Here is a 15,194-nt window from a genome sequence, read left to right on the forward strand (position 1 = left end):
TGCGAGTAGCATCCACAACTTTCTGCTGCGCATAGCATCAACACCTTTCAGCAGTGTGTAGCTGAGAGCACAATGTACGAAGAGCAGGAGAAAACCAGGAAGGCAGAGCGAAGGCGGCCCAAGGACTTAGAGACCAAGGGAGCGTGGACGTCAAGGAGAGCGCAAAACACAAGGTCTAACAAGGCCACACGCGAATCCAAAGAGACCTGAAGGGTCACTGAAGACAGGGCTGACTGGGTATTGTCGTTAAGGGATCTACAACAACGAGAAAGTAGGGGCGCAGAAGAGGACAGTAGAGTTAATCTCCCTCTTCCTCAATTTATTTTCTCTCATATTCCCCCAATCACCCCCTCTTGGATTCATTTTTACCCCCAATGTTTATCACCCTGCATAGTCTGCCCTTTCTCACCAATATCTTCTGATTCTCTCTCTAACGTTAACAGCACAGGAAAAACAACGGAGTATGAAATGCTTCTTAAAAATACATTAAGACCTGTTCTCTGAACATACTATCCAGGAAACTATTGCTTTTTCTTCTACAGCTTTTAAACAGTTAAAAAGAACCTTACCAAATTATCTGCTATCTGTTTTCGTTCAATTGCTTTTAAAACCCTGCAAAGACAAAATCATCATAATAGAGACTTAGCTGAAAACTCACATCAATCAAAGTACTGAATCAAAAGAGAATATCTTCCAGATCAAGTTCAACTTACTGTTTTTGAAATTCTATCTGTTTACTTCTCAGGTGATTTAATCTCTCCTTTTTGTCTGCAAACCTGAAAAAGTTTAAACGCTCCTGTTTATTTCTAGCAGAATGAGTTGTTGTACATTATTATACATTAAGTAGAACAAAGATGCTGCAAAAAGAGGTTACGAAACTTACAAACCCATTAACTCAGTGGTTTCCAAACTTTCTCGGATCAAGGCACCCTTAGGGCATCTTGGCATTTGCTGCCAGCTGATTTCTATTGTGGCTTGGTAAAAGACCCCCTTAGTGTGTCAGTAATTTTTTCATGGCACCCCTACGTCAACAGAAATATAACACAGCATAATGTATTTCAACAAGAACCCTAACAGTCATATCTAAATTTAAAAAAAAATTGTCTTACATTTAAATTTAAACAAAGCCAAAGCATTTTATTGTTTTTAAGACAGGTGTGTTTGTTTTTTACCTGGGTCATGTAAAAATTTGTATTCCAACAATGAAACCCCTCCCCCTAACAGTCATACATAAATTCAAACAGAGAAACACTTTGTTGTTTTTAAATGTAATAAATATCTTTTTGAAGGCTTTTTTTTTCCCTTTAACCTGGCTAGGCTGTAGAAGAGTTCCACGGTCTCACAAAGGGCCAATGCAATCCTTCAAGTTCCAGCAGCTTATTGCTTCTCCCAATGTTGGGCTGGGATCCGCACTACACTCGGGCAGCAGGGCAGGCCTCTCTGGCACCTAAAAGGGTGATCCGGATTAGGAAGCAAGGAGTGAGGCCCAGCTTCCCAATCAGGATCACTTTTTTAGGTGCCAGACAGGCTCCATGATCAATCACAGCTAAGCTGTGATCAGTAGCTCACCTTAGCCACGTAGAGGGAATATTGCGGGGGATGGTTCCTTGCTCTTTGTTCCAGCACTGCAGCAGTTACTTTGCAGAGGGCAGCCCTGAAATGAGGCCCGGAATTAAGTACCACGTGTGTGTGGTGCATGAACTCCCGTCTTCCCTGTGGTACCCCTGCCGTGGCACACAGTTTGGTAAACACTGCACTAACTCCAGTGCATTTGCTGCTAAACCTAGAGCAGCTGTTGTAAGTAAATAGTTCTATGTAATATTCAGAATCCAAGTAAGAACCCTTCATAGCTTTGTTCAATTAAATTAAAATTTGCCAACAATCTTTTTCAGCTCCATACCATACAAAGTATTAGTGAGTAGCACAAAAAAGAGCATATGCTGAAACAGACCATGAAAAAAAGATTCTGTTCAACCCTAGTGCCAGAAGTATTGAACTAGTATAATAAAAAAAAAGGGTATCAGCTTGCTTTTCAATCATATTTCTACATATACTAATTGACTAAGGGGCCACTGTATAGCAGCACCTGATAAATATAGGTGCGGCGGGAAAAAATACCACAAAGCAAACAACGATCAATGCACAAAGGGGATCACATGCAAATAACATGCACAGATGCCTCTTTCTGCATTGGTTGCAGTTTGTGACTCAAAGCTATGAAATGCATTTGACAGCTTGTACAAAATCCCTAGTGTAGCAGTCAAGCTAAAGGCCTCTTTTTACCAGCACTGCAGCAGTTACTTTGCAGAGGGCAGCCCTGAAATGAGGCCCGGAATGGCCTAGTGGTTAGGGTGGTGGATTTTGGTCCTAAGGAACTGAGTTCAATTCCCACTTCAGGCACAGGCAGCTCCTTGTAACTCTGGGCAAGTTACTTAACCCTCCATTGCCCCATGTAAGCCACATTGAGCCTGCCATGAGTGGGAAAGCGTGGGGTACAAATGTAACAAACCAAAAAAAAACAAAACAAAACAAAAAAAAAAACGGTGGTAAAAGGGGACCTGCGGCGTCCATGCGTGTTTTTGATGTGCACCAAGGCCCCCTTTTACCGTAGCAGGTAAAAGGCTTTATTTTTTTTTTTATTAAAGAAATGGTCATGCAGTAAGTGTAAAAGACCTCACCATTATCATTCAAGATGGTATTCATCCCAGAGTACTGATAGAACTGAAAAATGAACTTGCGGAGTTATTGTTAGTAATACATAATTTATCCTTAAAATCGAGCGTACCACCAGAAGATTGGAGGGTGGCCAATGTAACGCCGATTTTTTAAAAAGGTTCCAGAGGAGATCCAGGAAATTATAGACCGGTGAGTCTGACGTCGGTGCTGGGAAAATGGTAGAGACTATTATAAAAGAACAAAATTACAGACTACTACTACTACTTAACATTTCTAGAGCGCTACTAGGGTTACACAGCGCTGTACAAAATAAACAAAGAAGGACGGTCCCTGCTCAAAGAAGCTTACAATCTAAAGAACGGAATGTCAAGTTGGGCAGTCTAGATTTCCTGGGTAGAGGTGTAGAAGTTAGGTGCTGAAGGCGACGTTGAAGAGGTGGGCTTTAAGCAGAGATTTGAAGATGGGCAGGGAGGGGGCCTGGCGTATGGGCTCGGGGAGTTTGTTCCACGCTTGGGGTGAGGCGAGGCAGAAAGGGCGGAGCCTGGAGTTGGCGGTGGTGGAGAAGGGTACTGAAAGGAGGGATTTGTCTTGAGAACGGAGATTACGGGTAGGAACGTAAGGGCAGATGAGGGTTGAGAGGTAAGGAGGGGCTGCAGATCGAGTACATTTGTAGGTTAGTAGCAGAAGCTTGAATTGAATGTGGTATCTGATCGGAAGCCAATGAAGTGACTTGAGGAGAGGGGTGATATGAGTGTAGCGGTTCAGGCAGAAGATAAGACGTGCAGCAGAGTTCTGAATGGACTGAAGGGGGATAGGTGGCTAAGTGGGAGACCAGTAAGGAGTAGGTTGCAGTAGTCAAGGCGAGAGGTAATGAGAGAGTGGATGAGAGTTCGGGTGGTGTGCTCAGAGAGGAAAGGGCGGATTTTGCTAATGTTATAGAGGAAGAAGCGACAGGTCTTGGCTATCTGCTGGATATGCGCAGAGAAGGAGAGGGAGGAGTCGAAGATGACACCGAGGTTGCGGGCAGATGAGACAGGGACAACGAGGGTGTTATCAACCGAAATAGAGAGTGGAGGTAGAGGGGAAGTGGGTTTGGGTGGGAAGACAAGAAGTTCGGTCTTGGCCATGTTCAGTTTCAGGTGGCGTTTGGACATCCAGGCAGCAATGTCAGATAAACAGGCCGATACTTTGGCCTGGGTTTCTGCAGTGATGTTAGGTGTGGAGAGATAAAGCTGGGTGTCGTCAGCATAGAGATGATACTGGAAGCCATGAGAAGAGATCAGGGAGCCCAGGGAAGAGGTGTAGATAGAGAAAAGAAGGGGTCCAAGGACAGAACCCCTCATGAGGGACTCCAACAGAGAGCGGGATAGGGGTGGAGAAAGAACCATGAGAGTGTACTCTGAAGGTACGATGGGAGAGATAAGAGGAGAACCAGGAGAGGACAGAGCCCTGGAAGCCAAAAGAGGACAGTGTGTCAAGAAGTAAGTTGTGATTGACAGTGTCAAAGGCGGCGGACAGGTCGAGGAGAATGAGGATGGAGTAATGACCTTTGGATTTGGCGAGGAACAGGTCATTACAGACTTTGGATAATGCCGTTTCTGTCGAGTGAAGTGGGCGAAAGGCAGATTGAAGCGGATCGAGGATGGTATGAGAGGCGAGAAAATCAATGCTACGGCTGTGAACGTTCAAGTATTTTGGAGAGGAAGGGTAGGAGGGAGATGGGGCGGTAGTTGGAGGGACAAGTAGGGTCAAGTGAAGGTTTTTTGAGGAGCGGTGTGACAACAGCATGCTTGAAGGTGTCAGAAACAGTTGCGGTGGAGAGAGAGAGGTTGAGGATATGACAGATGGGAGGAGTGATAGTGGTAGAGATGGTGGTAAGTTGGTGGGGATGGGGTCTGAGGAACAGGTGGTGCATTTCGAGGAGGAGAGAAGATGGGCGGTTTCCTCTTCGGTGATATCAGGAAAAGAGGAGAAGGAGGCCTGGGTTGGTTGAGGGAGTGGGAGATAGGATGAAGGGAAGGAGAAGGTTTAGCGGTGAATTCGAGGTTGATCTTCTGGACCTTGTCGCGGAAGTAGTCAGCCAGTGATTGAGGAGAGAGTGAAGGGGGGTGGGAGCGGAGGGCACTTTGAGGAGGGAGTTGAGGGTGGCAAAGAGACGACGAGGGTTAGACCTGAGGGAATTAGTCAAATGAGTGTAGTAGTCCTGTTTGGCGAGGAATAGGGAGGACTGGAAGGAGGACAACATGAATTTGTAGTGAATGAAGTCAGTATGGGTGCGAGATTTCCTCCATAGACGTTCAGCCGATCGGGAGCAGGAGCGAAGGTAACGGGTGCAAGGGTTAAGCCAGGGCTGGGGATTAGTGCACCTAGTGGGACGGGAAACAGATGGTGCAAGGGCGTCAAGGGCGGAGGAGAAAGTGGCATTGTAATTGGAGACAGCCTTGTCGACGGACTCGGAGGACGTGATGAACGGGAGGAGATCAGAGATACTAGCGGATAAGGTGGGGGGGGTCAACTGCCTGGAGATTCCTGGAGGTAGTAGTTAGGGTTGGGCGGGACTGAGGGGGAGGGTGATGAAGTGTGAATGTGATCAGGTGATGGTCAGAAATGGGAAGAGCGGAGACGCAGAGATTAGAGGGCGAGCAGGTAGAAGAGAGAACGAGATCAAGACAGTGACCAGATTTGTGAGTAGGGGTGGTGGAGCTCAGTTGGAGGTTGAAGGAGGAGGTTAGGGTGAGGAATTGAGAAGCGTACGAGTCAGATGGGTTATAAGTGTGTACGTTGAAGTCACCAAGAATGAGGGATGGGGATGAGGGCTCGAGAAAAACGGAGAGCCAGGCATCGAAGTCAGTAAGGAAGGAAGGGAGGGACTTATCAGGGGGGCGGTAGATGACTGCAACACAGAGTGGCAGCGGGTAGAATAGACGGATGGAATGGACTTCAAAGGATGAGAAGCAGTGAGACTGTGGTAGGAGGAGGGGTTGAAAACTGCAGGAGGGCGAAAGTAGTAGGCCAACGCCGCCACCACGGCTAGTTGTGCGGGGCGAAAAGGTAGCTTCTGTGGCAAAGGGCTGCGACTGAGGCAGAGTTGTCGGGGGTGAGCCAGGTTTCGGTTAGAGCGAGCAGATGAAGAGATCATGGGTGAAGGTAAGTTTGTTGCCGATTGAGTGGGCATTCCACAGGGCACACGAGAAGGGGAGGGAGGAAGGGGGGAGGAGGGGAATGGAGATGAGATTGGAGATATCGCGGGAACGTTTGCATGGATGAGACAAGGACATGTGTGGTGGACCTGGGTTGGGATTGATGTCTCCCGCGGATAGCAGGAGAAGGAGCACGAGAGAGCAGAGAAGGGTGGGGCGCCGAAGGCGGGATGCGCTGAGGAGGAATGGGGAAGGGTTCATGGCAGGAAGGAGGTGTTGGAGGTTGAGAGCTAGGAAGGAGGAGGAGGAGGAGGACAGTAGGGATGGTGAGGGGTAGGGGTAGGTAGGGTATAGCAGTAGTGGGCAGGACGGGGGGGATGGGTAGTGAGTTCGTGTGGTAGACAGCGGAGGGAGGGGGAGCGAATGATACATACCTGTAGCAGGTGTTCTCCGAGGACAGCAGGCTGATTGTTCTCACGACTGGGTTGACGTCCACGGCTGCCCCCACCAACAGGAACAAAAACTTCACGGGCGGTCCCGCACGCAGGGCACGCCCACCGCGTATGCGCGGCCGTCTTTCCGCCCGTGCGCGACCGTTCCCGCTCAGTTGAATGACAAGCAAAAGAATGAGGAAAAACGCAACTCCAAAGGGGAGGAGGGAGGGTAGGTGAGAACAATCAGCCTGCTGTCCTCGGAGAACACCTGCTACAGGTATGTATCATTCGCTTTCTCCGAGGACAAGCAGGCTGCTTGTTCTCATGACTGGTGTATCCTTAGCTCTCAGGCTCACTCAAAACAAGAACCCAGGTCAACTAAACCTCGCAACGGCGAGGGCATAACAGAAATTGACCTACGAAGAACAACTAACTGACAGTGCAGCCTGAACAGAACAAATTGGGTCCTGGAGGGTGGAGTTGGATTCAAACCCCAAACAGATTCTGCAGAACCGACTGTCGCGTCGGGTATCCTGCTGGAAGCAGTAATGTGATGTGAATGTGTGGACAGATGACCACGTCGCAGCCTTGCAAATCTCTTCAATAGTGGCTGACTTCAAGTGGGCCATGACGCTGCCATGGCTCTAACACTATGAGCCGTGACATGACCCTCAAGAGCCAGCCCAGCCTGGGCGTAAGTGAAGGAAATGCAATCTGCTAGCCAATTGGAGATGGTGCGTTTCCCGACAGCAACCCCTTTCCTATTGGGGTCGAAAGAAACAAACAATTGGGCGGACTGTCTGTGGGGCTGTGTCCGCTCTAGATAGAAGGCCAACGCTCGCTTGAAGTCCAATGTGTGTAACTGACGTTCAGCAGGGCGGGTATGTGGTCTGGGAAAGAATGTTGGCAAGACAACTGACTGGTTAAGATGGAACTCCGACACCACCTTTGGCAAGAACTTAGGGTGAGTGCGGAGTACTACTCTGTTATGATGAAATTTGGTATAAGGAGCATGAGCTACCAGGGCTTGCAGCTCACTGACTCTACGAGCTGAAGTAACTGCCACCAAGAAAATGACCTTCCAGGTCAAGTACTTCAGATGGCAGGAATTCAGTGGCTCAAAAGGAGGTTTCATCAGCTGGGTGAGGACGACGTTGAGATCCCATGACACTGCAGAAGGCTTGACAGGGGGCCTTGACAAAAGCAAGCCTCTCATGAATCGAACGACTAAAGGCTCTCCAGAGATGGCTTTACCCTCTACACGATGATGGTAAGCACTAATCGCACTAAGGTGATTCCTTACTGAGTTGGTCTTGAGGCCAGACTCTGATAAGTGCAGAAGGTATTCAAGCAGGTTCTGTGCAGGACAAGAACGAGGTTCTAGGGCCTTGCTCTCACACCAAACGACAAACCTCCTCCACTTGAAAAAGTAACTCTTTTTAGTGGAATCCTTTCTAGAGGCAAGCAAGACACGGGAGACACCCTCAGACAAACTCAACGAAGCAAAATCTACGCCCTCAACATCCAGGCCGTGAGAGCCAGAGACTGAAGGTTGGGGTGCAGAAGCACTCCGTCGTTCTGCAAAATGAGAGTCGGAAAACACTCCAATCTCCACGGTTCTTCGGAAGACAACTCCAGAAGTAGAGGGAACCAGATCTGACGAGGCCAAAAAGGCGCTATCAGAATCATGGTGCCGTGGTCTTGCTTGAGCTTCAGTAAGGTCTTCCCCACCAAAGGTATGGAAGGATAAGCATACAGGAGGCCGGTCCCCCAATGGAGGAGAAAGGCATCCGACGCTAGTCTGCCGTGTGCCTGTAGTCTGGAACAGAACAGAGGCAGCTTGTGGTTGGTCTGAGAGGCGAAAAGGTCCACCGAGGGAGTGCCCCACTCTCAGAAGATCTTGCGTACCACTCTGGAATGGAGCGACCACTCGTGCGGTTGCATGACTCTGCTCAGTCTGTCGGCCAGACTGTTGTTTACACCTGCCAGGTACGTGGCTTGAAGAAGCATGCCGAACTGGCAGGCCCAACGCCACATCCCGACGGCTTCCTGACACAGGGGGCGAGATCCGGTGCCCCCCTGCTTGTTGATGTAATACATTGCAACCTGATTGTCTGTCCGAATTTGGATAATTTGATAGGACAGCCGATCTCTGAAGGCCTTCAGTGCGTTCCAGACCGCTCGGAACTCCAGGAGGTTGATCTGCAGATCCTGTTCCTGGAGGGACCACAGTCCCTGGGTGTGAAGCCCATCGACATGAGCTCCCCACCCCAGGTGAGATGCATCCGTCGTCAGCACCTTCGTGGGCTGCGGAATTTGGAATGGACGTCCCAGGGTCAAATTGGTCCGAAATGTCCACCAGTGCAGCGAATTGCGGCAACTGAGGGACAGGCGGATGACATCTTCTAGATTCCCGGTGGCTTGGCACCACTGGGAAGCTAGGGTCCATTGAGCAGATCTCATGTGAAGACGAGCCATGGGAGTCACATGAACTGTAGAGGCCATATGACCCAGGAGTCTCAACATCTGCCGAGCTGTGACCTGCTGAGACGCTCTGGTCTGGGAAGCGAGGGACAGGAGAGGTTGTGGGCCCTCGCCTCGGGAAGAAAGGCCTGAGCTGTCTGTGAATTCAACAGAGCTCCTATGAATTCCAGAGACTGGACTGGCTGGAGATGGGACCTTGGGTAATTTATCACAAACCCCAGCAGCTCCAGGAGGTGAATAGTGCACTGCATGGACCGGAGAGCCCCTGCCTCCGAGGTATTCTTGACCAGCCAATCGTCGAGATACGGTAACACGTGCACTCCCAGCTTGCGCAGATACGCCGCGACCACCACAAGGCACTTCGTGAACACCCGTGGGGCAGAGGCGAGCCCAAAGGGCAGCACACAATACTGAAAGTGCCGTGTCCCCAGGCGGAATCTGAGATACTGTCTGTGAGCTGGCAGTATCGGGATGTGAGTGTAAGCCTCCTTTAAAATCCAGGGAACATAGCCAATCGTCTTTCTGAATCATTGGTAGAAGGGTGCCCAAGGAAAGCATCCTGAACTTCTCTTTCACCAGGTATTTGTTCAGGCCTCTCAGGTCTAGGATGGGGCGCATCCCCCCTGTTTTCTTTTCCACAAGGAAGTACCTGGAATAGAATCCCTGCCCTGGTGGCACAGGCTCGACCGCATTGGCGCTGAGAAGGGCGGAGAGTTCCTCTGCAAGTACCTGCCTGTGATGGGAGCTGAAGGATTGGGCTCCCGGTGGGCAATTTGGTGGAGTGGAGGCCAAATTCAGGGCGTATCTGCACCGCACTATTTGGAGAACCCACTGGTCGGAGGTTATCAGAGGCCACCTTTGGTGAAAAACTTTCAACCTCCCCCCGACCGGCAGGTCGTCCGGTACGGACACTTTGATGGCAGCTATGTTCCCATGGATCCAGTCAAAAGCCCGTCCCCGGCTTTTGCTGTGGAGGCGCAGGGAGCTGCTTAGGCGCACGCTGTTGACGGGAACGAGCGCGCTGGGACTGTCCCTGTGCCTGAGGAGGCCTTCGAGCCAGCTGGGTGTACCTACGCTTGCTGTAGGCGTAGGGTGCAGCCTGCCTGGCCCGGGAAAAACGTCCACCTGCAGAGGTGGGTGCTGAAGGCGCCCAGTGGGAGAGCTTGTCGAGGGCGGTTTCCCGCTGGTGTAGTTGGTCCACCAACTGCTCGACCTTCTTGCCAAAGATATTATCCCCCCGGCAAGGGACATCCGCCAGTTGTTGCTGGGTGCGGTTGTCCAGGTCAGAGGCACGCAGCCAGGAGAGTCTGCGCATCACTATACCTTGGGCCGCAGCTCGAGATGCCACATCACAGGTGTGATAGATACCCCTGGACAGGAACTTTCTACACGCCTTCAGCTGCCTGACCACCTCCTGAAAAGGCCTGGACTGCTCCGGAGGGAGCTTATCAACCAGGTCCGCCAGTTGCTTCACATTGTTCCGCATCTGAATGCTCGTGTAGAGCTGGTACGACTGGATGTGGGTCATGAGCATGGAAGATTGGTAGGCCTTCCTCCCAAACGAGTCCAGAGTGCGAGACTCCCGCCCCGGGGGCGCCGAGGCGGTATCCTTCGAACTCCGTGCCCTCTTGAGAGCAGAGTCCACGACCGCCGAGTCATGAGGCAATTGGGGCCGCATCAACTCTGGGTCAGAGTGGATTCTGTATTGGGACTCTGCTTTCTTGGGAATGGTGGGATTAGATAAGGGCTTCAGCCAGTTCCGAAGCAGTGTCTCTTTGAGGACATTGTGCAACGGTACCGTGGAAGACTCTCTAGGTGGTGATGGATAGTCGAAGACCTCGAGCATCTCAGCCCTCGGCTCATCCACAGAGACCACGGGAAAGGGAATGCATATAGACATATCCCTGACGAAGGAAGCAAAGGAGAGGCTCTCAGGGGGCGAGAGCTTCCTCTCCGGTGAAGGAGTGGGGTCGGAGGGAAGGCCCTCAGACTCCTCTGAGGAGAAATATCTGGGGTCCTCCTCCTCCCCCCACGAGGCCTCTTCCTCGGTGTTGGACATGAGCTCTTGCAGCTCAGACCTGAACCGGGCCCGTCTCGACTGCGAGGAACCATGTCCTCGATGATGGTGTCGAGCGGTGGACTCCCGTGCCGGCGGGGATGAAGCTCCCTCCATCGACGTCGACGGGGATTCCACCTGCGTGGCTTTCGACACCGGCACCGCAAGTGGCGTCGGAGGCCTCGGCATCGGGCTAGAGCACGCCGGCACCTCCATCAACGGCGCCGGGGGCGCAAGCACCCCCAGTGCCGGCAAAGCCTGGTGCATCAGCCCTTCCAGAATCCCTGGAAGGATGGCTCGGAGGCACTCGTCAAGGCCTGCTGTCGGGAAAGGCAGGGGGGCTGGTGCGGGTGCCGGAAGCTGCTCGGGTCCAGGAGACGGTACCGAAGCACCCATGGACTGACGCAGCGACACCTCTTCGGCCGAGGGGGAACGCTCCTCTCGGCACTGCCGCTTCCTCGGCGTCTAGTCATCTCTGGAGGCGCCGGAACTAGTAGTCACGTGCGCCGTGGGCGACCAATGATGATGTTTCTTAGTCTTCTTTCGGTGCCCATCATCGGCGCTCGGTGGCAGAGATGAAGAGGAGGTAGAACCCCCCGGCGGGCCAACGGTACCTGTGCTCCTGGGGTCGATGCCATCGTCGGTGCCGATTTCGTCGACATCGGTACCGAAGATCCGGCCGTCGACACCGATGTCGAAGGGCCGGCGCAACTTCCAAAAAGTTGGTCCCGACAAACTTGCCTCGCCACCTGTGTCCGCTTTCGCAAGCCGAGACACAAGGTGCACGTCTTGGTATTATGCTCCGGGCCAAGGCACTGGAGGCACCAAGTGTGGGTATCGGTTTGCGAGATCTGCCGGCCGCACCGATCACACTTTTTGAATCCACTCGGGACCTTCAAGGACATCGACGGAAAAATCGCGTCGGCGAAGTCAAAGTCGTCGATGGTGGCGGTGAAAAGCACACCCGAAAAAGAAACGACCGCGCGGCCACAAGGCCGCAACGAGGCGCCCCCACCGGCTAAAGACAACGAGGGGACAAACCAACGTCTTCTTTTTTTTTTTTTTTTACACAGAAAAAGAAAAGAAGCGCGAACGCGCACGATAAAAAGAGAAAATTTGCGGCTAGGCTGTAATCCGGTTTCTGGGGCTGACCAAGAGAGAGACGGTAACACGTCTCTCTCCAGCGCGGAATTGAAAAAAACTGAGCAGGAACGGTCGCGCACGGGCGGGAAGACGGCCGCGTATGCGCGGTGGGCGTGCCCTGCGTGCGGAACCGCCCGCGAAGTTTTTGTTCTGGTTGGTGGGGGCTGCCGTGGACGTCAACCCAGTCGTGAGAACAAGCAGCCTGCTTGTCCTCGGAGAAGAAGAGATTGGGGAGGGATAGGGCAAGGAATAGAATGTGAAAGGGGGCCATGGGTAGTGAGAGAGGTAGGGAGTGGGTGAGCAGGCAGGTTGGATAAGCTGGTGCAGATGGACTGGAAGCTTGATCAGGCGGGCTGGAGTAAGCTGGTGTAGATGAGATGGACTGGATCGAGCAGGGAAAGCTGGTTCAGGCTGACTGGAGCAAGCAGGTTTAGGCGGGCAGGAGCAAGCTGGTGCAGATGGACTGGAAGCTGGATCAGGCGGGCTGGAGCAAGCTGGTGCAGAAGGACTGGATCGAGCAGGGAAGCTGGATCAGGCTGACTGGTGGAAGCAGGTTTCGGTGGGCTGGAGCAGCAGGAGCAAGCTGGAAGAGTTGGATCCGACGGAGGCTGGAGCAGATGGACTGGGACGAGCAGGAAGAGCTGGATCCGACGGAGGCTGGAGCAGATGGACTGGGATGAGCAGGGGGAGCTGGATCAGGCATATTCAAAAGCATGGATTAATGAGACAAAGCCTACATGGATTTAGTGAAGGGAAATTTGGCCTTACCAATCTACTACATTTCTTTGAAGGGGTGAACAAACATGTGGATAAAGGTGAGCCAGTTGATATTGTGTATCTGGATTTTCAGAAGGCGTTTGACAAAGTACCTCATGAAAGACTCCAGAGGAAATTGGAGAGTGATGGGATAGGAAGTACTGTCCTATTGTGGATTAAAAACTGATTAAATGCTAGAAAACAGAGTAGGGTTAAATGGTCAGTATTCTCAATGGAGAAGGGTAGTTAGTGGGGTTCCCCAGGGGTCTGTGCTAGGACCGCTGCTTTTTAACATATTTATAAATTACCTAGAGATGGGAGTAATTAGTGAGGTAATTAAATTTGCTGATGACACAAAGTTATTCAAAGTCGTTAAATCGTGGGAGGATTGTGAAAAATTACAAGACGACCTTACAAGACTAGGAGACTGGGTGAGCAAGTGCAAAGTCATGAATGTGGAAAAGAGGAACCCGAATTATAGCTACGTCATGCAAGGTTCCATATTAGGAGTCACAGACCAAAAAAGCTATCTAGGTGTCGTTGTTAATGATACGTTGAAACCTTCTGCGCAGTGTGCTGCTGCAGCTAAGAAAGCAAATAGAATGTTAGGTATTATTAGGAAAGGAATGGAATGGGAAAAACATAGGCTGATGAGAAAGTCAGCACGAATTTAGTGAAGGGAAGTCTTGCCTCACCAATCTACTGCATTTTTTTGAGGGGGTGAACAAACATGTGGACAATGGGGAGCCGGTGGATATTGTGTATCTGGATTTTCAAAAGGCGTTTGACAAAGTGCCTCATGAAAGACTCCTGAGGAAACTGGAGAGTCATGGGATCGGAGGTAGGGTATTACTATGGATTAAGAGCAGGTTGAAAGATAGGAAGCAAAGAGTAGGGTTGAATGGTCAGTATTCTCAGTGGAGAAGGGTAGCTATAGTGGGGTCTCGCAGGGGTCTGTGTTGGGGCCACTGCTTTTTAACATATTAATAAATTACCTAGAGATGGGAGTAACTAGTGAGGTAATTAAATTCGCAGATGACACAAAATTATTCAGGGTCGTCAAGTCGCAGGAGGAGTGTGAAAGATTACAGGAGGACCTCGCGAGACTGGGGGATTGGGCGTCCAAGTGGCAGATTACGTTCAATGTTGACAAGTGCAAAGCGATGCATGTGGGTAAGAGGAACCCAAATTACAGCTATGCCATGCAAGGTTCCGCGTTAGGAGTTACGGACCCAGAAAGGGATCTGGGAGTCATCGTGGATAAGATGTTAAAAACGTTTGCCCAGTGTGCTGTCACGGCTAAGAAAGCACACAGAATGTTAAGTATTATTAGGAAAGGGATGGAAAACAAACACAAGGATGTTATAATGCCGTTGTATCGCTCCATGGTGCAACCGCAACTCGAGTATTGTGTCCAATTCTGGTTGCATCTCAAAAAAGATAAAAGGAATTAGAAAAGGTGCAGAGAAGGGCGATGAAAATGATAAAGGGAATGGAAAGATTTCCCTACGAGGAAAGGCTGAGAAGGTTAGGGCTCTTCAGCTTGCAGAAAAGGCGGCTGAGGGGTGATATGATAGAAGTCTACAAGATAATGAGCGGAGGAGAGCGGACAGATGTGAAGCGATTGTTTACACTTTCAAACAACAACAAAACCAGGGGACACAAGATGAAGCTAGAATATGGTAGATTTAAAACAAATAGGAGAAAGTTTTTCTTTACTCAGCGTGTAGAATGTAGTGACAGCAGCTGCCCTTACAAAATTTAAAGGGGGTTTGGACAGATTCCTGAGGGAAAAGTCCATTGAACATTATTTCTTAAATTTTTTTTTTTTTTTTGGGGGGGGGGGGGGGGGGGAAGGGGGGGGGGGTTGCCAGGTTCTTGAAGCCTGGATTGGCCGCTGTCGGAGACAGGATGCTGGGCTTGATGAATCCTTGGTCTTTTCCCAGTATGGCGGTGCTTATGTACTTATGTTATAATGCCCTTGTATCGTTCCATGGTGCGACCAGACCTCAAATATTGTGTTCAATTCTGGTCACCACATCTCAAAAAAGATATAGTGGAATTAGAAAAGGTGCAGAGAAGGGTGACAAATGATAAAGGGGATGAGACAGCTTCTCTATGAGGAAAGGCTAATGCGGCTAGGGCTCTTCAGCTTGGAGAAAAGGCAACTGAGGGGGAGATATGATAGAGGTCTATAAAATAATGAGTGGAGTTGAACGGGTTGACGTGAAGCATCTGTTTACGCTTTCCAAAAATACTAGAACTAGGGGGCATGCGATGAAGCTACAAAGTAATAAATTTAAAACGAATCAGAGAAACGTTTTCTTCACTCAATGTGTAATTTAACTTTGGAATTCATTGTCAGAGAATGTGGAAACTTACACAAGTAAAACCTTTCTTCCAGAGGGAAATATTCCGCAGCCTGGTACAATCAATGGTTCTAAGTCACCTAGACTACTGCAATGGCAATCTATGCTGGATGCAAAGAGCAAATCATGAAGAAAC

The 15,194-nt window shown here is 50.4% G+C and overlaps 2 protein-coding genes across 2 annotated transcripts in view; both read right to left on the bottom strand.

The window, feature by feature from the left end:
• Nucleotides 1-15,194, bottom strand: part of ATG14 (autophagy related 14) — a 55,958-nt gene that overhangs the window by 25,634 nt on the left and 15,130 nt on the right. The window contains exons 2-3 of the mRNA XM_030214792.1: nucleotides 714-776; nucleotides 570-612 (exon numbers count right to left, since the gene is read on the bottom strand). Of these exons, the coding sequence (XP_030070652.1) occupies nucleotides 570-612; nucleotides 714-776 (106 nt within the window). The remainder of the gene's footprint in view (nucleotides 1-569; nucleotides 613-713; nucleotides 777-15,194) is intronic.
• The window catches only part of TBPL2 (TATA-box binding protein like 2), a 106,623-nt gene continuing 92,141 nt past the window's right edge, over nucleotides 713-15,194 (bottom strand). Inside the window, exon 8 of the mRNA XM_030214794.1 lies at nucleotides 713-776. The gene's annotated coding sequence lies outside the window, so the exon portion shown is untranslated. The remainder of the gene's footprint in view (nucleotides 777-15,194) is intronic.

The sequence above is a fragment of the Microcaecilia unicolor genome, chromosome 9, assembly GCF_901765095.1.
Source record: "Microcaecilia unicolor chromosome 9, aMicUni1.1, whole genome shotgun sequence".
Taxonomy (NCBI): domain Eukaryota; kingdom Metazoa; phylum Chordata; class Amphibia; order Gymnophiona; family Siphonopidae; genus Microcaecilia; species Microcaecilia unicolor.